Source organism: Sciurus vulgaris, assembly GCF_902686455.1.
Source record: "Sciurus vulgaris genome assembly, chromosome: 12".
NCBI lineage: Eukaryota > Metazoa > Chordata > Mammalia > Rodentia > Sciuridae > Sciurus > Sciurus vulgaris.
This window is the reverse complement of record NC_136473.1, coordinates 14,606,904-14,632,575: the sequence shown is the minus strand read 5'-3', so window position 1 is coordinate 14,632,575 and position 25,672 is coordinate 14,606,904. Positions and strand designations below refer to the sequence as shown.

Genomic DNA, 25,672 nt, shown 5'->3' with positions numbered 1-25,672 from the left:
ACTGGGGCAAAGAATGCCAGCTCCTTAGTGAGTCTTGATACATATTACAAAGATGTTTTCTGTAAAGGCTGTACGAATTTATGACATTGAAACCTGTTATCAGAATAGTGATTCCAAATGGACTAAGGAGTCAAAGGTCATCAATGAACCATGCCCAAAGATATGTCTAAAAATATAGGGACATGTTTAACTGATTTTAAAGTGGTGGGGAGGCTGTTAAGCCTAAAAACAATGAAAATAATTACAAGGGGAAAAACCAAATAATTTGAGTTACGTGAAATATTAAACTGTTGTAAATTTTTTAAAAAGTCAATGAAAGATCAGGAAATTGTTATAAATTAAAAGAATAAAAGTCAATAAAAATTGGTAAGCCATATGCAGGAAAAAGACAGGAGTTGATCATTCATATAAATGAGCTGTTCTGGATCAAAAACAGGTAATCCTACATATGAAAATAAGCAAAGGGTATGAGACGATCCACGAAGAAGAAATGAGAGGATTCAGTAAGATCATGAAAAAAGGGTCAAGTGTATTACTATTTAGATCAATGCAAATGAAAAGAAGCACTATTTTTATCTTCATCATTTCTAACTGTGAATAATGTAAATTTTTAATAATGACCCTTTCAATAGTATGCATTTGTAGAATCAACACAATTATATTTGGATTATTTCTCAATAAAGCATTAAGCAATACCAAAGTGGGATGTTCCTGATGGCTGGGAGACCGTTAGTCACCCACAGGCTGAAGCCGCTGGAAGCATTCACGGCCCCCATGCCTGAGTCATTTCAGGGTCTGATCCCAAACCCAGTCCATTCCAGTGCACAAGCGTCTTCCTCCCCTTCTGACAGGACAATGATCAAGAATCTTCTTACCAAGTAACCTCCCCCCCAAAAGATAAATCCTGCCTCAAATTGTACAGAGAAAACCTATGAGCCAGGTGTGGTGGTGTATGCCTGTAATCCAAGCAACTGGGGAGGGTGAGGCAGGAGAATTGCAAGTTTGAGGCCAGCCTCAACAACTTAGTGAGCCCCTAAGCAATTTAGTCATTCTGTCTCAAAATAAAAAAATAAAAAAAGCTGGGCATGTTGCTCAGTCCTAGGTGTCCCTGGGTTTAATCCCTGGTACAGAAGCAAGCAAGCAACCAACCAACCACATCCATGAGCTAAATCAGCACCAACTAAATTTATCTCCAATCATAAAATAGTTCCAACACCTCTTACAAATAAAGCCTGGAGCATTTTCGACATGGTATTTATTATGCTGTGGTTTCACATGAATTATGTAATAAGGGAATATTTAATTTTTGTAACCATTTGCATCCCCATTGATCCTCTGGTGAAACTGAGGTTCTGCGTGGTATATGATGGGCAGCGAGCGGCAGAGTCAGGCCTCATTCCCAGGTCTGACTCTGGAGCCCATGAATCAAACCCTGATGCTGTGGGGCCTCTGGACCAGCAACGCGTCGTATGGGAGCCCTGTTGTGTGCAGCGAGAAGTGCACGTAGGTCCGAGGCCAGGCACTGTCCCCTTTCAAGACCCGGCTAAGAAGGCTGCAGTGGGCAGGAATTTCCTCGCTTTCTGTAACAGCAATGTGATGACACATACCAGATCGTTTGTCATCCTCCCCCTTCCTTCATTCCTGGATGTTAAAACCCTGCTCCCTGCTAGTCCCTGACAGTCTGGCATGTGCTGTGCTGGCTCTGAGCTGCCTGGTGGCCTCTTTCCAGGAGAACCACCCTGGGCCAGCCAAACACATGTCTGAGCGATTTCTAAAGCCCCTTGCTGCACTGAGTGGTTTTGAAAACTACCACTTTCCCAATTCTCAGCTTCTCTAAGTCCACCGCACTAAGTGAAAAGCCACCGCTGGCTCTTGGTAGAATCTTGCATGTGATGCTGTGTCTTCGGTGAAGAGGGCAGTTGCCCCAAGCACAGGGCTTTCGCACTGTGTCAGCGAACTTGGCAATGGGTGACATTTGTCACAGTCCTCCTGGATTGTATTAAGAATCATTCACTGTGATTCTGGATGTGTCGGTCCATCATCTTTGATGGGCTCGAAGGACTTTAAAGTGCTTATCACAATCTAGGCCACACAGTTGGTGTTTAATAACTACTTGAGCAATTGATTTATAAGTTGAAAGCTCGCTTAACCTTGAGGTATCCACTCGCTAAGGGCCATAGCAGCCCTGAGGAGCCCCTGAAGCCACGCACATCTGGCACTTTCTGGTTCCTGTCCTAATCCAGTGGAATGTGAGTCTGGAAGCCAGGGCTTCCCCAGCTGGGGAGCAGCGACAGTGTGCCGTGGTGGGGTTGCTGGCTCTTGGCTTTTCTTTTTCTCTCCCATGTTTTTCCAGATGACTCTGTTGAGAGGTTATGGCTCTGGCGCTGGGTCAGGTGAGATTTCTGCCTCCCTATTTGTAAAACTCAGCGGGAGCAGGAACTGAGAAGACCAGCAAAAAAGTGGGCAGGTGTGGCCAGGCAGGCTTTTCCCCTTGTTAGTTGCAGGCTGAAGGCACGGGCATTTGTAAATATGCGTGGCCTTGGGAACATCAGGAGGGACATCTTGTCTGTTAAATACATTTTTTATTGACCAAAGGCCACACTTTCTTCTCTTTTCTTTCCCTAGTCTGTGTACTTAGATCTACTACTCATGGCTTGGTATTAAGGAGCTTGGCGAAGGGACCTTTGGTAACCGTACAGTGACTGATGGATCATGTACTACGCATTGTTCATGTTATAACTTTCTCCAAGCCTGTTCCACACTCTGCCGTTCTGTACCCACCCTAGTAGCTTTGGGAAGTTCCTCTTTCTCCATTTGACTTAGTTGACAATATCAAAGGATAGAGCACAAGCACAGTGTTTCTTATCTGTCCTTGCCAAATTAAAATGAGGGCAAGTGGGAGCCAATGGATTGGAGGACGGTGATCCGTGTGCTGCCTGTACTTCATTCATGGATTCACTTTATCCTCTAGTACAGTTTCTACTTTACTGTTCAAATTTGGGATCCTAAGAGCTATCTGGATATTTTACTTGTACCGTTACAGGTGACTAGTCTGCAAGCTGCTTGGGTCTGGGAGCATCACGTGTTTGATCATTGCAGCACATTTTCCCAGCCCGTAGCACAGCACCTAACATATAGTAGGTCATGATATTTGCTGCAACTGTACCAGCACATGAACTTTAAATTTACCTTGCAATTTTTAAGGAGCAGTAAATATAATTGAGCAATCAGTACATACGAAGCACTATGAGGGTTATATACATACATACATATATATATGTGTGTGTGTGTGTGTATAATTTTTTTTTTGTAAACTCTTGGCATCCCAGTGAAGTGGTCATTGCTACCTCCATTCTCTAGGTGATGGTCAGGAAGTTGTAGCTATGCTGAAATACACAAAGTTATATGAAGTAGAAAGCCAGGATTCAGGCACAGGTCGACCCCACCCTAACGCTCTTCCCCATACTTTAGACTGGACCGTTACTTAACCTCAGACCATCTCTCAAGCTCCAAGGCTCCGCCTGCTCTTGTTGTCAAGGAACGTGAGGGAGAATGCTGTGCATCTCAGGCTTTTGCCAGCAGCTGGGTGTTACACAAAAACTAGTGGAACCGTTCTGCTCTGATCCATAGAATCAGTGAGTAGCATTTTATTATTTAATGGTGAGCACACCTGGACATTTTCAGGCTTCTTTCTCATTCACAATTTGGATGGTACAAATTGAGTCCAAGGGTGCAGACAGCAGAGATACAGAGTGAGGCTACGGGGGTGACTGCGAAGTCCAGTGATGTCCCACAGTGTGGATCATTCTAGCTATCCTCTTCAAGAATGTGTGGGCCTACCACAAGTTGAAAGGGGAGATTCTTGATGATACCAGGATGTGACAAAGTAGCTTTCATGTAGTGGTGAGTGTCCCTTAGCAGCAGGAAGAATGCTTAGCACGGGCAGTGGAATCCAGTAGGGCCTCTGGTCAGGAGGGGAGAGTTCCCAGAACAAATCGAGGCTCTCAGAAGGGGCCTGAGGGGTGTGAGTGTATACCAAATGAGATCGCTCCTCAAACACTGGAAGGCATTGAAGGCAAGCACTACGTGACTGTCCTACAAATGCAAGTCACTAGGAAGCTGCATTGCCTGTCCAGGTCCGGGACCCCGTTTTAAGCGTCTATAAACATGGCCTCAGGCAATAAAAAGAGTCTGGCTTACCTCTTTCTGGTTTGACAAACTTGCTATAAAGTAACAAATAGTAAGTCTCTTAGGGCTCTACTGGACTCAACTCCACTCTTGTACTACAAGGGCATCCATAGGTAATTTGCAAAGAAATAGCTGTGACTGTGTGCCAATAAAACTTTATTTGTTAAACATAGCAGCAGCCTGGATTCTGCTTCTGGACTATAGCTGGCTCAACCCTCGTCCAGAGCAGAGACTAATTGGCACGTGAGTAGTTTGTTTCAGTTGAAAGTACTTATTCTATTTATCAAGTGACCTTGTCAAAATATCACCACTAGGAGATGACTGTTTTAGAAATATATTACATATAGAGATCTGAGGCCTGGGGTGAGGTGCAGAAGATGGTGGGAAAACTGGTGATTTTTGTCTTTGACTCAGAACATGAAGTAATACATGTTGATCAGGGGCAAAATATTGTTTCCCCAGGTTACCAGGGAGAACTTGGATTTTTGGCTTCAAGGAAAAATTGCCCTCCCACAATACAGATAATCTCAATACATCGGAGGTACCTGATCTTGTTTAAAATAATGGTCAAGGTAATTACGATGTACCTAAATGAGATCATGCTTAGAAAGCCTTGAGTGCCTCTAAACACACGCCCTGGGTGAGCTCTCGTGTGGAGCATTAAAGGCTGCAGCCCTTCACCTGCTCATGTTGCAGGCTCCTTGAAGTCATCTGAAAGCATGGTGAAAGTGCCAGAAAAGCCTGGCTTCTCCCTTTCTCGTTTCCTGATTTTACAGTCTCCTCTCAAATTGGGATTGCCAAAATTTTCTGTAAAAGACTAGATAGAGACCGAAAGGAAACTTTGCTACAAGTAGAGATGAGATAAACTCTATGAGTCAGAGAGAATCGAATGAGATAACAAACCTGGAAGGCTTATCAGAGTGTTGGAAAGCTTGGTCATCCGGGGATTGCATAGCCTTGGCCGGCTGAAATTTCAACTGGGTAAAATTCCCAGGAGCTAACGATGCCAGAAAGCACAGCCACCGCTTCTCTTGTCCAGGACACTGGACTCTCCCCCTGATTCTTAGCTTGGCTTTGACTCTGGACTTAAGATTTTCCAAGATGAAACAAATATTGACTGTGTACTGTAGGCAAGGTGGGAGGCATAGGGGAATCAAGGATAAATAACACAGAGCCTTTGTCTCGAGGAGACCAGAGAAGAGTCAGACAAACATTATACATAAAGTACTGCATATAGTGGAGGTAAATGGAAGGCCCAGTCATTGTGCAGTGAGGTGGTGACCAGTTCTTAGGGGTGGGAGGGGGGATGCCTGTCTCTCCAGGGACATAGTTGAGCGAGTCTCAAAGGACTCTCAGAAGTTAGTCAAGTGGATGGGATGAGAGGGTGGAGAAAGGATCCACGCAGACAGAGGGATCGTATGTAATAAAAACACAGGCAGTATATTCAAGACAGGTGAGTCGCTTTAACAAAGGACTGTGGAATTTTGCTGGGGAAAACACAGAACAGTCACAATTATTCAAACGTGCTCTGCATGTAGGTAGTGGAAAGAATTTTAGGGAAGAGGAAAAGCCAAGATATCAAAAGATAGATGATGGATGCCGAATAGGCAGGAGCTGGTCTAGTCCTTGGAGATGAGATTCGGATTTCTTGTCAGAAAGGGAACAAGTGAACTTTTGGTTGAGGAAATACATGAAGAAAGATCCGAAACGAGAATGAATGTTAGAATCTGAAGGTTTGGGTAATATTTTGGATTAGATAATGTGAAAAATTGAATGAGGAAAATTCCTTGTTCCTTGAAAGGAGTCTTTTAAGAGGAGAGCTGAGCTGTAAGCAAATGAAGAACATCAGAGTCTAAGACTGGAAAGCAGTGGTGAAGAGCAGTGGTGAGCACCTTAGTTAGCGGTGTCCCCCCAGGACAGTGTCAGTCTCCACATCCCAGGCCTGGGGCGTTAAGCCCATGTGGGAACAGCAGATGAGGCCCTGGGCCTTCTGAGGTGGGAGTTGAGCCCCAGTCCCTTGCCTGGAGCTGGTTCCTTTGAAGGACCACACCCTCAGTGAAATAGTAGGCAGAAGAAACTTCACTCACTGCTGGGAGAAGGAAGAGAACCTAGCAGTTTGCCCAACTCTCTATGGGCTTAAGTGGGATGTGGGGAAAAGGACTTTCCTAAAAAAACATGGGACTCAAATTAAGTAGAACAGAACATATTCAGGGTAGTGATTGGATTTATACAATCATATAATCAAAAACCTGTCCCATAAAGGAGTGTGAGCCAGTGCTAACCCAGAGGCGCTTGTCAGAAGCTCCTGGAGGGACATGGCAGGAGTCAGGCTGCACAGGATCCCTGCCTCTCTGAGGAGGTCCTCACAGCCCCTTAGTTGGACACGTGCTGGGTGTAGAGGAACAGGAGGGTAGTGAGAAAGATTCTTTCGATTTCAGAACTGCGGATGGAAGTACAGAGTTCTAAAGGAGGAGCAGTTTTTTTTTTAAGTTTATTTTTATTGTGAACAAATGGGATACATGTTGTTTCAGTTTGTACATGGAGTAACAGCATACCATTTGCATATTCATACATTTACATCGAGTAATGATGTTTGATTCATTCCATTATTTTTTTCCTTCCCCCCCACCCCTCCCACCTCTCTTTTCCCTCTATTCAGTCCCTCCTTCCTCCATTCTTGCCCTCCTCCCACCCCCCATTAAGTGTCATCATCTGCTTATCAGTGAGATCATTCCTCTTTTGGATTTTTGAGATTGGCTTATCTCACTTAACATGATATTCTCCAATTTCATCCATTTGCCTGCAAATGCCATAATTTTATTATTCTTTATAGCTGAGGCATATTCCATTATATATATATATATATATATATATATATATATCACAGTTTCTTTATCCATTCATCAATTGAAGGACATCTAGGTTGGTTCCATAGTCTGGCTATTGTGAATTGAGCAGCTATGAACATTGATGTGGCTGTATCCCTGTAGTATGCTGATTTTAAGTCCTTTGGGTATAGGCCAAGGAGTGGGATAGCTGGGTCAAATGGTGGTTCCATTCCAAGTTTTCTGAGGATTCTCCACACTGCTTTCCAGAGTGGCTGCACTAATTTGCAGTCCCACCAACAATGTATGAGTGTACCTTTTTCCCCACATCCTCGCCAACACCTGTTGTTGCTTGTATTCTTGATAATCGCCATTCTAATTGGGGTGAGAGGAGGAGCAGATTTGAGGTGAAGAATATTATGCCCTGGGGTTTCTGCAGATCTCAATGCAAGTGATGGTACTGCAGGACGGCTGGAGAAGGAAAGCCTGGGGAGAAGTCAGTCCTGGAGACGTGAACATGGAAAAGTCCTGAATGGAAGTTGTAGCTGCCGGATGGATGAGATTCCTATAGGAAGGGAGAGGAGACTGGGCCTCGTAGGAGGAGGTCAGGAGAGGGGGAGGAGGGAGAGAGAGAGATGACGAGAAGGCAAGGATTCATGTACTGGAGGTGGAAGGGGATCACGAGCTTGTGACAGATCAGGTCTCATTAATTATGAAAAGAGATTCCAGTAAGGGTTGGAAAACCAAAGTCCCTTTGACCAGTTGAAACCGCTCCTCAGCAGTGGTGGCCTGCCTGTTGGGTGGCATTCCTCATTTGGGGATGACCATTCATGTGATCACCTGCCAGGACCTCAGGAACAGCTTCTGCATCTTGCAGAGAGTTTGGAGCATGAGGCCTGCTTGATGCTGCCTGTCTACTGTAGTGTAGTGTAGAGACCCAGAGGGAGAAAACATTAGAGGTCAGCACTACAGAGGGTCTTTGAGTTCCAGACAGCAGACCTGTATCTTCAAGCCAGCAATCCAGGGAGGACCAAGGCAAGGTCTCAGCCAGTTCCTTGGGCAGTTGTGTTATGATTTAGCAGTTGTTGGGCTCTTCTTGAGTCTGACTCAGGCAGATCTGCTTTTTAAAGCCATTGCTCCTCTGAATGAACACTTGGATTTGGCATCCTGGACTTCCAAGGATCCTCTGGGACTAGCCATCTCTCTGAGTTAGTGTGAAAAGAGAGGAAGTTCTCATATTTGTTGATTTAGACACTTTCTCTAATTCTCTGAAATTTTGCTTGGATGCAGTCATAATACAAGTTCCAACAGTCTGCCTAATGACATCAGTTGCTAATTCCTCAACAGAGGTTAGAAAGATGAATGGATGTATTTAATAGTGTTAGCGTCTGTCACAGCCTGTCCCAGTAGCTAAAAAGTACCATGGATTAGATGGTTGTAAACAATGGAAATTTATTTCCCACGGTTTGGGAGCCTGGAAGTCCAAGATCAAAGTGGCAGCAATTAGTGTCTGGTGAGGGCCCTCTTCCTGGTTCATAGACAGCACCTTCCCACTGTGGGCTCATGTGGTGGAAGAGACTAGCTTGCTGCCTGGGCTTTCTTATAAGGTCACCAGTCTGAATCATGAGGGCTCTTTTCTCATGATCTGACCACCCCCAGTACCTCCTAATACTGTCACCCTGGTATGTTGGATTTCAACATGTGGATTTGGAGGGATATGGTATGCCATTTCAAATTCTTAACTTATAGCAGTAGCATCTGGTGACCCAAACGTAAGTCAGCAAGTGCGTGGTTTACCTCTCCTTAGCACATTTGTTACTTGTAGGCCCCAAGTCTGAGTGAACAGATGACAACCAGGAGGAGGGACTGAGCTCATTTCTGGTGTGCCATGCCTGGGCTTGGCTGATAGGAGTAGGGAGCTATAGGACTGAAGACTCTGAGCTATGCAGAAGATAGGGTAGTTTGGGGGAGGTGCTGGACTGGAAGGAAATACCTGGAACAAAACAGAACCAAGTTTGTGGGGTCAGGTTGGAAAATGGAATTTCAGAGGTCAGATTAAGTCAGAGATATTGGAATTATTCCCCCCTTTGCACTTTGTCCACAGCTCAGCTTTGTGAGATGTAGAATATCTGAAACTTCCACCAACATATGGTCTAATAATTGGACGGAACTTTGTCCTGATACCCATTTTACTTTTCTTCCCCAGAGAGCTAAGCCAGATAACACAGGAAAGGATGGTTGTTTTCTCTTAGTCCTCCTTCCCCATCCACCTAAAGAAACCCCTGCCTCCTCCCCTCTGGATCCTCTAGCTCCACATCCAATCTCCTCACACAAATAAGAAAACAAGAAAAAGTAACCAGTGCCCCCAAATTAGTTTCATCTGGTTTTAAAATCCCTTCCCTCCTGCAACAAAAATTTCACTGTCCAACCTCATGATGACTTTACAGTTATGGGAAAATGAGAAGAGAAGCAGGAATACCATCACTCTCCCCGTCTGGGGGAGGGCAACTCCACTTCCTCTAAATATTTTCTTCTGTATACAATCTACATTTGCTGGTAAACTGTGTTTACTTCTTGCATAATTGTTCCACAGTTTTGCATCTATAGTGGCTTTTTCACAGTCTGTCCACATCTTTGTGTTTTATGTTCTTGATATTTGTCAGGCCATGTCCTGGGAATTCATACTGAGAGTCATGGGGTGAATGTAAGCTAGGGAGACATTAATCATGAGAACTCAGACTTAAGGGAAGGTTGAATGGGTCAAAGGGACCAAGAACTCAATCACATAGTCGGTCACTAGCATTGTCAGAACACAGGAGAGAGGACACGAGTTAAAAAGGAGATGAGTACATTGAGGTGAGCTTCCCTTGGTCAGCACCCTCTTATTTATTTACTGTAAGTGCAGGAAGCCATACCCAGGGATGACCTACAGAGAGAGGTAGGTTCTTGGTAAGGCAACCAAGTCTGTAGGGTAAGGTTATGTTCTTGATTAGAGTGAGAATTATGGGATCAACAATGATTGTAATTTCCCATAATACTAACCTACCACCATGTGAAAAGAAGTGTAAAAACAAATGAGTTTTGAGCTTTGAATTATTGATACATCAAGTATGAAAAATGGATGCGGCCAGGCACATTGTGTCTGCAATCCCAGTGACTTGGGCAGCTGAGGCAGGAGGATCTCAAGTTCAAGCCAGCTGCAGCAACTTAGTGAGACTCTGTCTGAAAATAAAGAATAAAAAGGACTGGGGATAACTCAGTCGTAAAGTGCCCCTGGGTCTAATCCTTAGCACATAAAAAAGAAAGAAAAGGGGAAGGGAAACAAAATGAATGGAAGGGAAAGGAAGGAAGAAAAATGAATGTGCCTAATATGTCATGAAGAATGAGAAATATTATTGGCAATTTTTTTTAGAAAATGTCCAGTGACATTATTAATAAATAATAAAGTAACAATAAGGTAAATGTTTGGTGGGTCAGGTATGACAAGATTTTAGAATACTTTCCTTGAAGTTGTTGAAAGATCTGAAGAGTGTAATATAAGTTGATGTATCTTTTACAGGTTAAGTTTTTGTGGTCTTGGAATACTCCAACTGAAGCATATTTTACACCCATGGACCAGTGACATTGCATGTCAAGTCATGGCTACTCTGCCATGACCCTGACCCTAAGATGTCTTGGGGCAGTGCTCTGTAAGGGTCCCTGTGGGTTGCAGGGAGGGTGATAGCTCTACCGAGATGGTGGACATTTCCTTTCTCCTCATTGTAGTCACAGACAAGTAGTTTAAGGTTGCAGTGAGAATCACAAACGTTGATGGAATCACAGGCTATTTTTTTAATTTTTGTCTGTCCCTTCTAATGGCATGAGTACAGGGCCTTCCCCACTCCAAGAGCAGGATGTCCAGGGGACTAAGGACCTCTGTTATGGTTTGGATGTGATATGTCCCCCAAAAGCTCATGTGTGAGACAATGCAGGAAGGTTTGGAGGAGAAATGAATGGGTTGTAAGAGTCTTAACCCAATCAGCAAATTAATCCCAGATGGGATTAATTGAAGTGGTAGGGTGTGGCTGAGGAGATTGGAATTGGGGCGTGGCTATGGGGTATATATTTTGTATTCTGGGGAGTGGAGTCTCTCTGCTTCCTGATGATGTGAGCTGCTTCCCTCTGCCACGCTCTTCCGCCATGATGTTCTGCCTCACCTGGAGCCCTGAGGAATGGATTTGGCCTTCTATGGACTAAGACCTCTGAAACTGAAGCCTCAGATAAACCTTTCCTCCTCTACAGTTGTGCTTGTCAGATCATTTATTCACGGCAGTGAAAAAGCTGACTAAAACAACCTCCTACCTGGAGGAAGAGGAAGGATTAATAGGCCACCAAGAGGACAATACAGACTTGCTTTCCCTCTCCACTCTGGAGTCTGCAATCACTGCCCTGCTGTGAAAGGTGAAGCCTGACCTGCAGCCACAGTTTGTCTTGGTTATATTGTTTTCTGATATTAATTCTCAGAATCTGAGGGCTCTTTTCAAGTATTTGCTGACACTATTCTCTTCCATAGCCAACAGAACTTTTAGAATGTCTTTGGTCTCTCTGTAAGATAATTTTAAGCTATGCATCTTAGAAAATCTTTCTCTCAGGCACATTCAAAAGGACCGTGTGGACTAATGAGAGGGAAAATCTCAACTCCTTGGTAAATATTTTAGAATGAGGCAAGTGATGGGACTAGGTAGGAGAACAGCACCGTCATTGTGCTGAGAATGTGGAATGGCCGATTACTAATTCCCTTGAACTTGGGTTCATCTGTGATATCATGGTCTCCCGTTGTCTCATGCCCAGCAACCTAGGGTTTGTGGTACAAAAGCCTTCTGTGTCAGAGCTGGTTTCCATCACATGTGGTTTGACGGAGACACTGAGATACTTGAGAAGAACTGCATCAATGGGTACCCTGAAGGAGGTAGGAGGGAGGAGTGGGCAGCAGCTGGGTTTGTCGTGGGCTCCACTGACTTCTGTCTCTGAGAGGCTTATTAGTACTTCGCTCCATGGGAGCTGTTCACTTGTCATTCATGACATGGTAGTTACCACAGTGGAATGCTCACTTCTTTGAGGGCTATGCCAAGAGCCTGCAGCTGCTTGGGCACAGTTTTATAGGAAAGATGGAGGAAAAGGCAAAGGAAGGGTCAGCTCAATGCAGGGCACACAGTGCTTAGGACAGAACTGTCCCTGGACATTGCCTTCCTGGGATTTGAAGAATGGAAAGGGATTGAGTGCCCAAGAGTCCAGTTCTGCATTCTACGGGCACCATCAGAGGGGACTAATTTTCTTCCCTGAGGACCCACTGGAACAAGATGGACCATTGTTAGCCAGATTGAATCGTGAAGATTCTGAAGCAGAGTTCGCTTTTATTTATTTATGTCCTGCCTTGTGCTTGGAAGAATTTAAACAGGGACTTTTAAAAGACTTACTTAAGAGTAAACCTTAAGGCAGAGCTGGAATGAACTTCTAAGACATTGCTTGTAAAGAAAATACTTTTTTCTCTTTTTAATCCAAGAAAAGTACATATAAGAAGAGAAATTCATCACCATAGAAGAGTTTTAAGCAGAGAGTAATCCCTATCCTTTGTGATTCTAAATAGCTAGGGTAGGAAGGAATCTCATCTAATGCCAATGTCCAGGCTAAGTTACGTCTTCACAGTACAAATTGTAAGAAATATATATGTCCTTTTCATTTATTAATTGCACTTGTACGTCTCTATAGTTCCCTTTATCCAAACACAATCTGGAATTTTAAAGAACTCTTCTGATTACATGGACATACCAGTGTTCACAGATCGTTTGTACATAGGGGTGTCTGTTCCATGCAGATTGATGCTCTCAGGGAAGATCTGCTGACCCTCTGGCTGATTGATCTAAAGATCCCTGTTTCCTCTTCAGCAGATTCTTAAGAGTCCCTTCTTTCTCTAAGTGCTGGCCTCTGTTTCTTGCCTCTTTGCCATCGCCTCCTGCCCCCACATCACAGGCTCAGCCCCCAGCAGTTGCTGTGCATGAGCTGAGCCTCCCTCCCTTCTGTTTTCACTCCGAACAAGCCCTTGTTCTGTCTGGGAGCACATGATGAATGAGCATGGCAGCTTGTTGGAAACGATTTTTATGACCCCAAAGAGCAAATGTAACTTTCTGATGTCAGACAGTCACCCCCCTCGCACTCATCATCCTTGGACCCCCAACTGTATTCATCTCCATGGAAACTCTATGCAATACATGAAAACATCAGTTCCATATGCCTATTTCAGAAGATCACTAAGGAAGACATCTCTTCAGTCTCCTGTGGTCACCTATTAATAAATTAATTTGGGGACATCATTATTCCAAATCACGTATTTTGGGGTTTCTCAGTGACTCTCCCATCTGTAAGGTCAGTAGAGGGAGTTCAAGGATTCCGGGGGTATCCAGGATCTTCATTCAGCCAGCTTAGCTGGAAAGGGGATGGGGAGGAGGAGGCACCTGCCTTGTTATACACCTGTGCTGCCAGTCTACAGTTCTTAGTTTTCATCTGACTGTCTCAGGTCTGGGAGGGAGTTCAGGCCCTCAGACAAGCCAGGATTACACATTCTCTGCCTCTCTGGGTTTCGTTGGTCTTTCTGGAATGTGCTAACAGAAGTATAACCCTGTTCTCTGGGCTATACTCTTAGACAGAGCCTGACTAGGTTTCTGTTCATCTTTGGCATGTAAACACTGTGCAGAAAGATCAGCGTAAGCCCACTCGCATTAACTCTGCTATGCGGCCCTCACCTTCTCCTCCCTCCCAAGCCTTGTATGGAAGGCAGAGCTGGCCAGGGATGGGGGGCAGTGGGCAATCAAAGGCAGGGAAGGAGCCTGTAAAGGGTTGAGGGAGGATGGAGGCAGGTAGCAGGGTGGCTTCTGCCTAGGCTCCTCTGGAATGAGGGCGGAAGGCCATCCAGAAAGCTCTAATGCAACTGGAAATGGAGCAACTGTGAGCCACTGGCCGCCTTCCCTGGGAGCACGCAAGGATACACTGTAGCCGAGGCCTTACAAGGTCATAAGGCATCTGCAGTCAGAGCGGAGGGGAGGAGGGTGGAGAGACTGAACAACCATTCCTACAGCAGGATATCCATCAAGACGAAAGTACTGGCATAGGAGCTAGGCCAGTCCCTCTGGGTCCCTCTTGAGGTCTTTGGCATGCTATTTTAGGATCCCAAGGGAGGCCAGCAGCTAAACAAACAGCACTCTCTGACAAGCATGCCCTCCCCCACCCTCCCTGTGCAGCCTAGCCAGCTCTGGGCCCCCGGGGCCCTGTAGGTGGGCTCCAGCAGTGCTACCTCACAGACAGGCCGCCCTCAGCCCTGGACCTTCAGACCTTCCAGAGGTCTAATGCCAAGACCATCTGATGCTCCTGCTGTGTGCACTGGATCTAAGTAGGAGGAAGAGTGAGGAGCCAGTGTGGCCAGCTCCCTGTTGATGCAGGATCACTGCACTTGATCATCAGGCCACTCTGAGCTTCCCACACATCAGCCCTCCTGGTATCAGTATTGATATCTGTCTTGAGGAGTCTGCAGTCTCTCGCATCCTTTGATTTGCTAATAGAGCTAAGACCCCTGCTATCTCTTTTCCCCCTTCTGTTTCTTTTTCTCCTCCTTGTCTCTCATTTGCTTACCAATACAAACAAAAAAAAAATAGTCATAAAATTCTAACACAACAGATATTAGTACTTTACTAAAATCCTACCCTGGGCACAATGCCATGTTGGGGAAGGGAGAGCTGTTTTGAGGAGCTTCCTATCTAGTGTGACAGGCAATTTATCAACCAGTCACTTGCTCAGGAAGCAGTTCTCAAGCATTACTTATGTGCCAGGTGTTCCTGGGTATTAAATATAGAATGAAAAAAAAAATCCAAAAAGTTCTAGCATTCAAAGGCATGGAATTGAGATGGACAGGTAATCAATGTGCAGAGAAGTGCGTTCTCCTTCGAGGGAGGGAAAGGACAGGAGCCACGCCTTAGGGAGCAGCAGGGTGGGGAGGCGAAGGAGGGCTCTCTTGGGAAGAGAATTTGTACAGAAGTGGAGGGACTAGCCACTGTGTGGACTGTGAGGAAGAGCATTCCAGGGAAGGAACAGCAGGTGCAGAGGCCCTGAAGTGGGCAGGAGCAAGAGGAAGCAATGGAGCCATGACATGGAAGGGCCACAGTGTACCTGAGAATCAGGGGTGGAGGGTCAGGGGAGGGAGTCATTGCCCCTCTCCATGGCCAGTTAGGAATGGCTTCACCAGGACGGGGCACAGGGGTGGGTCCTGAAGGAGGACCCTGGTTCCAAGGGCAGAGAAGGGGAAAGGGGAGGGAGGAGTCTGTGCAGCAGCAGGAAGTCTTGGAAGTGCCTGGCGTGGTAGGGAAGTTGTGTGCAGGGGCCTGGTGGTTGGGGCGGAGCGGGCCTCAGTGTTTATAGTGGGCGTGGTCAGCAGGAGATAAAATTAGAAGCTGGGGGGGACCATCCACTGTACGGAGGATCTCGTATCCAAAAAAAAAAGAGTTTAAACTTTGTGCTGAGGGCAGTGAAGAACCATCGAAGGGTTTTAACAGAGGGCTGAAAACCTAACTCCACAGCAAGATGTGGACATGCTCAGTCTTTCCAAAGTGCAAATCCTTTGTCACTCCAAGTTCACGTTTGGAAATTTATCCTAAGGAAGTAGTCACGGACACGAAGTCGTGAATAATGAGCTTCATAACAACAACAACAACAACAATAATACTAATATTGCTTAAATACTCAGAAATATTAAAGTATGGGTATGCATAGAGCAGAGTATGATGCTGCTGTTAAAATGATGTGACTTTCATTCATTATTGACATGAAAACTGTATATGATATAGTGAATAAAAACTTTAGTGTAATATACATATTATATGATCCTATTTTCTTTAAAATCAAATATATACATACACACATGTGCACACATGTAGATTCACACAAAAACCCCTGAAGAACATGTGGTGTACCAGTATTTTGAAAGTGGTTATCTCTAGGTGGTGAGATAATGTGAATTTTATTTTTTTCTGATCTTTTAAAAAATAATTTTTTTTTTAAATTAAGAAGAACAACAAAAGATGTACAATACTCAGATTGTGATCCTGGGGATATTTGGGGAGGGGTTGGAATTTGGGGATTGGGTGCTGAAGGAGATGAGGGTCAGGGATGGGGTGGAGAGAAGATTTGACATGATGTCCAGGTTTCTGACTTGGACCTTTGAGTGGCCAGAGGTGCCATTCACTAGGAGAGGGCAGCAGAGGGGACACAGGCTAGAGTCAGAAGGTGAAGTTCCTGTCTTTGTGGTGTTGAGTCTGAGCTGCTGGTGGACCATGCTGGGAGAAAGGCTCTAACGAGAGAAGCAAGCTCTGGAAGTGAGTCTGGAAGTTGGCAGGACAAGGACTGAAGCCCAGCAGAGCCCAGGGGAGCACTGGTCAGCTGGGGGAGACCCAGGGTATGCAGGGAAAGCCAGAGCAAGAGAAGTTTTAAGAAGGAGGGAAGGAGGGAGCCGACATCTTGGTAGAGCATCTGACAGGCACTTACATGTCTTCCAGAGAGTGCTGGCCCATTTGACGTGTGGATTTTGTTTATTGTCCCAAGACACTTGGACCCATTTCCTGAGAACGGGAGTCAGGACTGGGAGGGACCAGGGATTTCTGCTGCCAGTGAGTCCCTCGTCAGAGGAAAGCCCACGCCAGAAGGAGTGCAGAGAGAATGGAAGAGGCTTGCTAGCCCCAGGAGAGAAAAGAGCACTTCCACGACCCTCTTCTCCTGGAAGAACGGGGAGTGGGAGGCTGTCCTCTGCAGGATGAGAAGACGGATTTAATGAAATGCATTCATTGTTCTTGTCCCTGGGTGGAGGTGGAATTCATGCAGAGCCTTCTGTAAGGATGTTATAGGAGATGAATCCATTAATTGCTGCCAGAAATGAAATGAAAGAAACAAAGAAATAAACAGTGCCCAGAAACAGAACTGGAAGGAGTCCCAAAATGAGCTGCAGACTGTGAGGGCTGTAAGTCAGAGAGCGTTCACAGCCCCAGCAGGGTTGGGGCTGCAGATGCCACTGCCGTGGGTTGGCGTGTTGGTCCTGAGGTCAGTCTTCCTGTGTTCCAGTCCGGGCTCCCACGGGGCATGGTGTTGATCCCCTCGGTGCCTCAGTTGCCTCATCTGTAGAATGGGAACACTAACAGTCGCTTTACCTGAGGTGGGCTGTGAGTGTTAGAAGAGTCAGTCCCCCAACACAGGGAAGCATTTGCCCTCAGCATGACACTTGGGGAGTAGAATACCATCCTCATCATCATGTCACCGTCATCGTCATCTTCGCGCTTGTGATGGTGTCACTCACTCCACTGCTTTCTCCATCTGGGAATGAAGAAGCCATAGAGGTTGAGGAACATGACTCCAGCAGTCCCCAGGGAACATTAGGTGAGCTTTGCTCAGGCTAGACCCTCCTGGTCTGCTCGGCCCTACGGGATGGAATGGAATGTACAGTTTTAAAAGTAGACACATCCAGAATACTTTTCTAAAGTGGACCTGGAGGCTCCTATGAAATTCGAGAGTCGGGCCCTGGGATATTAGTGAGCAGGTGGCTACAGGATTGAAGGGGAAGGCAGACAAGTGAGGAAGAGGGGAAATTCAGAAGGGGAAACATAAACAGGCAGTGGTCACTGGACAAAGAGGTGGCTGCCGTAATCATGCCTGCCTGCATCTGGGGAATGAAGCACAGCCAGGAAGTCAGGGGAAAGGCCTGCGGATAGTTCACTGTCATATTGCTCTTTACTGCCAGTCATTCTGGAAATAGCCGCTCCACACTTCCTGCTTCCCTAAATTCTCCTTCCCACCAGCTGGCAAGTCACAGCAAACTTGAGGTCCCTTTCACTGTCTGCCTGACCCCGTTCTGAGCACCTTTCATCTCGCACCTGATTTGACCTTTGAGGCAAGCTGAGAGGTGGGCTCTGTCACTGTCCCAATGGGGCAACTCAGGCACAGCGAGATAGGAAAGAGTAAGAAGGAAAGATGGCGCTCACTGAATAGGGCCGCGAGAGATGATGGGGCCAGTGTCAAGGGCACACTGTCACCAGAAAGGGGTCCAGGAGGTCTCCCAGAATGGAGGAGGGTACCTCAGCTCAGCCTGGGCAGCGTCTTGACTTACACCACAGAAAGGAATCTCAGGATACATGAAAAGAGGCACAAAGATTTATCTCAGAAAGCCAAGAGCTTTATTAGGAAAGCAAGCCATGGAGCAGGGTGCTCACTCAAAAGGAGTGTGGTCCCTGAGAGAGATTTGGTGCCTTGGGCTCTTGTGTGTGTGTGTGTGTGTGTGTGTGTGTGTGTGTGTGTGTGTGTGTGTTGCTGGGACTGAACCCAGGGCCTCCTGCGTGCCAGGCAGACCCTCTACCACTGCACTCATCCCGGTCCTGGGCTTCTTCTTTGTAAAGGAATCTTCGTGAGTAGTGAACTTGAGAGGTGGGTGGGTGAGGCGGTCGCGGGCGGGGCTGGTTCTCTCAGGACTGCTTGGTGCATCACCCAATCCGTCGACAGCGTTTAGAATGCGTCCACATCATGAGATTTAAGACTGTTTCCCTTGGCTTGCTTGCTTTATTTTTTGGCAGTGGCAGGGTCAGAACCTGGGGCCATGCGCAGGCCAGCCAAGCTCTCTACCACTGAGCCATACCCCCTGCCCTCCTTTGGCTTTATTTAGTCTAAAGAAAATATATTATTTGAACCAGCCGTGTACCTGGGCATTAATCGTCTGGACTGAGAACACGCTGAGATTCAAGAGTTCTTTAAATATTCAGGCCTGGGGGAAAGCAGGGTGGGCGGCAGTGACCAGGGTGTTGGTGGAGCTTCATAGACTTAAAGTCACAGCTTCCTTTCCCCCTCCCTGTTTGTCTCCTCCTGGTCTGACCTTATTTCTTCCATCCCCCGTCTTGACCACCTGGCTCTGAAGTCTGTGACCTTCACCGCTGTAGAAAGGTGCTGGGTGTCACTGTGTAATGAAAGCCCCTAACCCGAGCTGCTGCGTCTCTCTAAGCGCCAGCAGCCTGCTGTCTGGGGAAGGTGATGTCCTTCACGGTATCTGGTGGCCTATTCCGGAAACGCCTGTCCGGGCTCTTAGAGATTTTGTGTTCGCTTCCTGAGGTTCCTTTCTGCTTTGCACGGGTCACGTCTGACCTGAGTGCGCACCTTTGCTGCCGCCAGCGTCTCCCCCATGTGCCTCTGTCCTCTTTGCTTGGCTTCCCTGCTCTTCACAGCCCCCTCCTGCTCCTCGGGGCCATCCCATCCCCTGAGCCCCATTGCTCAGATTCCATTTCTTTATAGAACCTTCTCATGTTGTTCCAGTCCATGGCCATTTCCTCATCTTTTCCATTTTGGTGGCACTTGTTGTGTATGCCTTTAACTTGGGGGTTCATTAATCATCCCTTCCGGCATTCATTCATCCACTCCTCACACCTCCCATGTTACTGGGTGAGTGAGACCACCTGCCAACAGCTTCCAATCCAGTAAGGGACAGAGGCACAGGACAAGTCATCTTCACTGTGTGGTAGGCGTTTTGTGACAGGAGTGTTCTGGGGACGGTGCCAGTCTCGAGGAGGGAATGATCAGCTCTCTGTGGACAATTTTCAAATAAAGAATTCAGCACATTTATCTGGGCCTGGAATACTGAGTAGGGGCTTGTTAGGTGAAAGACAGGAACAAAGCAGCAGGGAAGAATATTCTGGGTCAAGAGAATGGCAATTGTCACGATACCGGGGCCTGATAGACCTTGGCTGGTCACAGCATGTGACCCGTTACAGGTTAAACACGTCCTCATGTCTCGTATGCAGGGTGCCAGTGTTTAGCTAGCGACAGTTCCTTCTATTTAGCCAAGACCCCTTTACATGGCAGGTGCAATCTGAACCTGGGATGGTTCCTCATGGGCAGTGTCCAAGCCAGGGTACAAGGGGACTAATGCCATCGAGTGACTGGCTTGGCTTCTGTTTCCTAGACCAAGGATGCCCTCTTCACCATTCTGCATGACCTCCGGCCCCAGGATCGCTTCAGCATCATCGGGTTTTCCAACCGGATCAAAGTGTGGAAGGACCACCTGCTGTCAGTCACTCCCCTCAACATCAGGGACGGCAAGATTCACATTCACCACATGTCACCCAGTGGAGGTGAGAACGGCTCCTGTCTGTCACAGGGAGCTGCAGCATGCTCTAAGCTAGTTTTCTGCCTAGCAAAGAGGATTTGAGAGGTAAAGGTTCGACAGGACAGAGGGTAGCTGGTGAGGACTTTCTCAGGAGCTTGTGGTTCTCAGAACAACAGATTTGTGCATTTTCCTCCCTTAGTCCCCAAACCAAGTTGGTCAGCTCACAGGGGGAAAGTACCTGAAAGGTGGTAGGAGGGTTTCCTGACTTCTCTCTCGGATCCTGGACAAGGAAGCTCTTTCTCTACATTGTTCTTAGTGGAGAGTTAAAGCCTTCGCTTTAACTTGGTCCATTTGGATGTGGGCACCTCAAGCAGCAAGATGGCACTGCCCTGCAGAACTGGTGGACTTCAAGACAGGGCTGCTGTGCAGGGAGCAAAGTGGATCTCTGTGGCCTGGGACGTGCTGTGACTGTGAATGGGCCAGGGAGGATGCTGGGCTCTGAGTCACTGCATGGTGGCCCTGAGCATGGTGCATGTGCAGAATGTTCAGAGAGAATTCTGAGCCTGGTTTGGAGGTGCACATCTGTAATCCAGTGGCTCGAGAGGCTGAGGCAGGAGGACAGCATGTTCAAGTGCAGCCTCAACAACTCTGAGACCCCCGTCTCAATATAAAAAATAACAAAGTGCTAGGGATATGGTGCAGTAATTAGGTGCCCATAAGTTCAATCCCCAATATTAAAAAAGAAATAGAAATTTAAAAAATAAAATAAGTAGATATTTCAGAGATCAGAGACTCAGAACAGTGTCTTACTGGCCTGTGCTACATGTAAGTTTTTTCATCTCCAGACAGGGGCCTGACTCTTGCTGTGTCATGAATACTGTGGACACATGAAGAGGTGTTCAGTGCTGGAGCGTTTGGTGGGACCAAGCCGCCCCTGCTCCCTTTCTTAGAGGCCCTTTACAGAGACCCATCTTCTGAAGTCGTCACCCGGGTTAGCTCCACTTTGGTTATCTAGAAACGTACGAAACAGCTCAGTCTTCTCTCTGTGTTCATGTCTTCCTTCCATCAAAGACCAAGCCCCGATTTTCCAAACAAGCCTCTTCTGGAACTTGGCCTTGCTTGGCCAGTATCTGACTTAGCGTGGTATTTCCTACCAGCCTCCACAGCAGCGTAGTCTAGAACTGTTCTCATGTTTGATGGCAGAGGTGTAAGATTAGATTTAATCTGATGGTTTTTGTCCACAGAAGGAAATTGACAAGGTTGCGAAGTCTTTGTAGCCCTAGTACCCCGCGTGATTCCTGACCTGTACTGCATCCTCAGTGATATTTGTTAAATGAAATTCCTTTAATGGTACCTCTTACTGTTCAGATGACGTGTGTGTGTGAGAGAGGAAGGTGATAAACAATTTGGGATAACAGCTGATCTGTGGACTATGTTCCTTTCGAATCTGACCCTTAGAACCCAGTTGGTTTCCTCTACTTATTCTTTTTTTGAGGGGCGGGGAATTGAACCCAGAGGCGCTTACCCATTGAGCCACATTCCAGCCCTTTTTTGTATTTCATTTAGGGACAGGGTCTCACTAAGTTGCTTAGGGCCTTGCTAAGTTGCTAAGAGGCTGGCTTTGAATTCGCAATCCTCCTGCCTCAGCCTCCCAAGCCTCTGGGATTACAGGCATGCGTCACCCCGCCTGGCTCCTCTGCCTATTCTTGACGCTGCATTGCCCCAGACTCTTCTCATCCACAGTGGATTAATCTGTTCCTCTCTGAGAATATCCCACTCAGGACTGAGAGTGTAGATTCTGAAGCCATATAACTGTCTGGATTTGAATCCAGCTCCACTCCCTACTACCCATAGGATGTCCCTCTGCCTCAGTTTCTTTGTAATTACAGTGGGGATAATAATGGGGTTGTTATTGGGATGAGGTAAGATATTTAAGGTGCACAGAAGAGGACTGGCATGCAGGAGTCTTCTTCAAGCATCAGACGTGGCCATGAATTTTACCCACCTGAATAGCCCCCTTGCTGGTGCCCTTGGGTGCTGTGAGTTCTTTGTTGCTGAGTGAACAAGGAAGAGATGCCCCGTTTTAATGTAGATTTGATTGTGAGCCCTGCGGTTTCTTTGGCACCCAAGTGCAATCAGGAAGCCTAAATCCATGCCTTGGCCCTAGCTTTCTTTGGCTTTAAAGTGGAGAGGGAGACTTGGCATCATTGCTAAGTACAGATTAAAGCGCACACAAACACCTGCCAGTCAGTCCATGCCCACACGCCCCGAGGCCATATGAAATTACATGGACGTTACAATAGGCAAATTAGCGATCCCAAAGAGGTGTTGAAGACGGTTTCAGCTGTAACTCTCCCTTCTGTTTGGACTCTGTGTGCATCTTAGCAAGAATTATAAACGTGATTGTCATGGGCATAGACTTACCATTTTTGCCAGAAATTCTGGAGGGTATAAAGCAGTGGGAGAAGTGATCTGGTCCTTTCCAACATGGTCCATTTTGCAGGATGTTTGGAAGGTGGTTGCAGAAATTCATGACTACAAATGAGGAATTGGGTGCTTAGAATAGGAAATTTCTTTGGTATGTAAATTTTATCTCAAGCCATTCAAAAAACATCAACTAAAGGAAGTAGATGTTCATGCTACAATAAGAAATCCGTTTTCCCTGATGGTTAAACAGTGGTAGCTCAGTTGAGTGAACTTCCTGGCTAATCCGGAAACCTCATTTTAGATGATAGCTCTAACCTTAACCAACCAACCACCCATCTCTCTGCATCCACCAAGCAATTATATGTTGGGACCTACCACAGACACAGCCCCACAACTTTAATCAGACCTGTTGATGACGGGCGTCTTTCTAAAGGAGTGTTAGCAGGATCAAGAGGTACATATATGCATCGGTGCCTCTTTCCTTTGTGGCTTCTAACGAGCAGAGGTAGTCCTGAAGAGGCAGCAGGCAAGGAAAGCGAGAATGAAGCTGCCCCTTCAGCCATCTGAGGTGGTCTCCAGTTGTCCCCCACCTTCTCATTCTGTGCTCCTTTCTTCCTTCTGTGACTTTCTTCCTTCAAATCTCTGCATCTGATACCTTCTACTTCTTTGGGATGCTATTCTCAGGAATATGGAAGCCATTCATGCTGAGATAAGGACTTCTGAGCCCAGGTCTCATTGGGTACCTTAGGAAAAAGGTTTTGATGGTGGGTAACTCTGTGCTCATCTGAAGCATGGTCTCCCCACATTTGCAGGCGACTCTCCTCCCCACAGCTCAGTCCTGCGTGGCTGATTCTCTGCAGCTCTGCACGTGGGTCAGGGCCAGGGTGGATGCAGAGGTGTGAGCTGTCCTGTGTTGATCCCTACAGGCACAGACATCAACGGGGCCCTTCAGACGGCCATCGGGCTGCTCAACAACTACGTGGCCCACAACGACATCGAGGACCGGAGCGTATCCCTCATCATCTTCCTGACAGACGGGAAACCCACTGTTGGGGAGACCCACACCCTCAAGATTCTCAACAACACCAAGGAGGCCGCCCGAGGTCGGATCTGCATCTTCACCATCGGCATTGGGAACGATGTGGACTTCAAACTGCTGGAGAAACTGTCACTGGAGAACTGTGGCCTCACCCGGCGTGTGCATGAGGAGGAGGACGCCGGCTCGCAGCTCATCGGGTCAGTTGCTGGTCTTCTTGGGACAAGGAGAGGCTGAGGGAGCCCAGGGTTGGGTTCAGTGTGAAATCCAAGATGAGGGTGATCTCACACCGACTGGAAGCACTGACAGCTCCTTGCACTGGCAGATGCTGTGTGTTTTGAAATCAGGCAGGTCGAGGTCCTGTTTTGGGATCTTAGGGAAGACTTTTACGACTGGGGGTCATGGCTGGCTGACAGTTGAATGTGTAAAGTGTTAGCACAGTGTCAGATATTAGGTGTCCAGTGAGCTCCCAGGGTTATAATTACCTTCTTGATATTTTGTCTTTATTTTATAAATGGCTGTATTTTAATTTTGAAGCAAAGGACCAATTAAAACTGGTGAATATTCAGATTATTATATTGAGGTGGAAAAGAAACTAGATCTTAGGTCTTGTAACACAGAAGTACCTTCGCTCAGGCCATGTTGCCAAGCCTGGCATGTGACTTTGCTAACTGCAGTTTGAAGATGCCAACTTCAGCATCCAGTACCCTTGTCTGCATTGTGGCATATGTGATAAAGGCAAATGAGGTTGAGGTGGACGTGTGGATGTTCAGTAGCCAAAGCCAAAGAAATGTATTCATTATCAATCCTGCTGAAGGTCTCTAAGGTATGCAATAAAAACAGGTGGTTGGTGGGGACTGGCCACCATTTTTCTCCCAACATTTTTATGAAAGATTTAAATGAAAACCCAGATTGATTTCCACCATTATAAAAAATTATTCGAACAATTAGGTTCGAAGAAGGAGAATCTCATGCTCTGATGACAACTGGGATTCAGGAAGAGTTCATAGGCAAAAGCCAAAGCATTGAAGCAAGTCAACTGCACTGTCACAATTCTAAAAGTATTATTGATACCGAACATTTATGGAGAGCTCAGAACATGCCAGGCATTTCTATGTGCCTTGTTTCATGTGATCCTCACAGAAGTTCTAGGAGATAGGTATATTAGGCAGAAGCTAAGCTGCTGCACAGAGATGACAAAATGCAGAGACTCAACTCAGAAAGCTGCTCATTTCCCCCACCTCTCTGTTGGGCCAGGCGTGATTCTGCTCCATGAAGGCTTTCAGGGACCCAGGCTCCTTCCGTTTCCCGGCTTCGTTCCCCGTAGGTGTCCTAAACTGTCAGGTTGAAATGAAGTCACTATTACTTGTTTTTCCTTCCCAGAAAAGGAGAAAGAAAGGAAAGCCAACACAAGCCATTTTGTTTTTAGCCAGTGTCTTTGAAGTTTTCACAAATCACTTGTATTTATATTCCATTGATGAGATCATGGTCACATAGTCATAACTGGCCCCAGTGGAGGTTAGGATATGTTTTTTGTAGGAGGATTAACAAATGCCTAGTTAGAGCTCAATTAACACAAAAGAAGGGGAGAATGGACTTGGGGAGACAGCTGGTAGACTACCAAAGTAGTACTGTTAACATTTCAATTTTGTGGCTGAAGAAACTGAAGTTTGGAGAGGTTGAGTCACATGTCCTAAGACACACAGTAAGGAACACGTGTCCTAAGACACACAGACGGAACTTGAACTCCACAGCCTATTCTCTCTACACCTAGGGGAAAGGGATTTTAATTGTGTCCTTAGCAAAAAGCAACCATATAACAGACCCACAAGAAAAACGAATAGAAACAAATGTCACATCACACAAAAGCACCATGTTAAAAGTCAAGGTCAGATTTCTCAAGTATAACATGCTGCTTAAAATTCATCTGGAATGTGTATTTGGTTTTAAGAGCAATATTTTAAGTGACTCTTTGAGAAGCTTAGGTATATTCAAGGAAATATATCAGGAGTGCTTAGGATCTTGGAGTTGAATCACAGG

The 25,672-nt window shown here is 46.3% G+C and overlaps 1 protein-coding gene across 1 annotated transcript in view; it reads left to right on the top strand.

Moving 5' to 3' along the window:
- Positions 1-25,672, top strand: part of ITIH5 (inter-alpha-trypsin inhibitor heavy chain 5) — an 81,743-nt gene that overhangs the window by 42,706 nt on the left and 13,365 nt on the right. The window contains exons 8-9 of the mRNA XM_079106996.1: positions 20,026-20,194; positions 23,523-23,832. Coding sequence (XP_078963122.1) covers positions 20,026-20,194; positions 23,523-23,832 — 479 coding nt within the window. The remainder of the gene's footprint in view (positions 1-20,025; positions 20,195-23,522; positions 23,833-25,672) is intronic.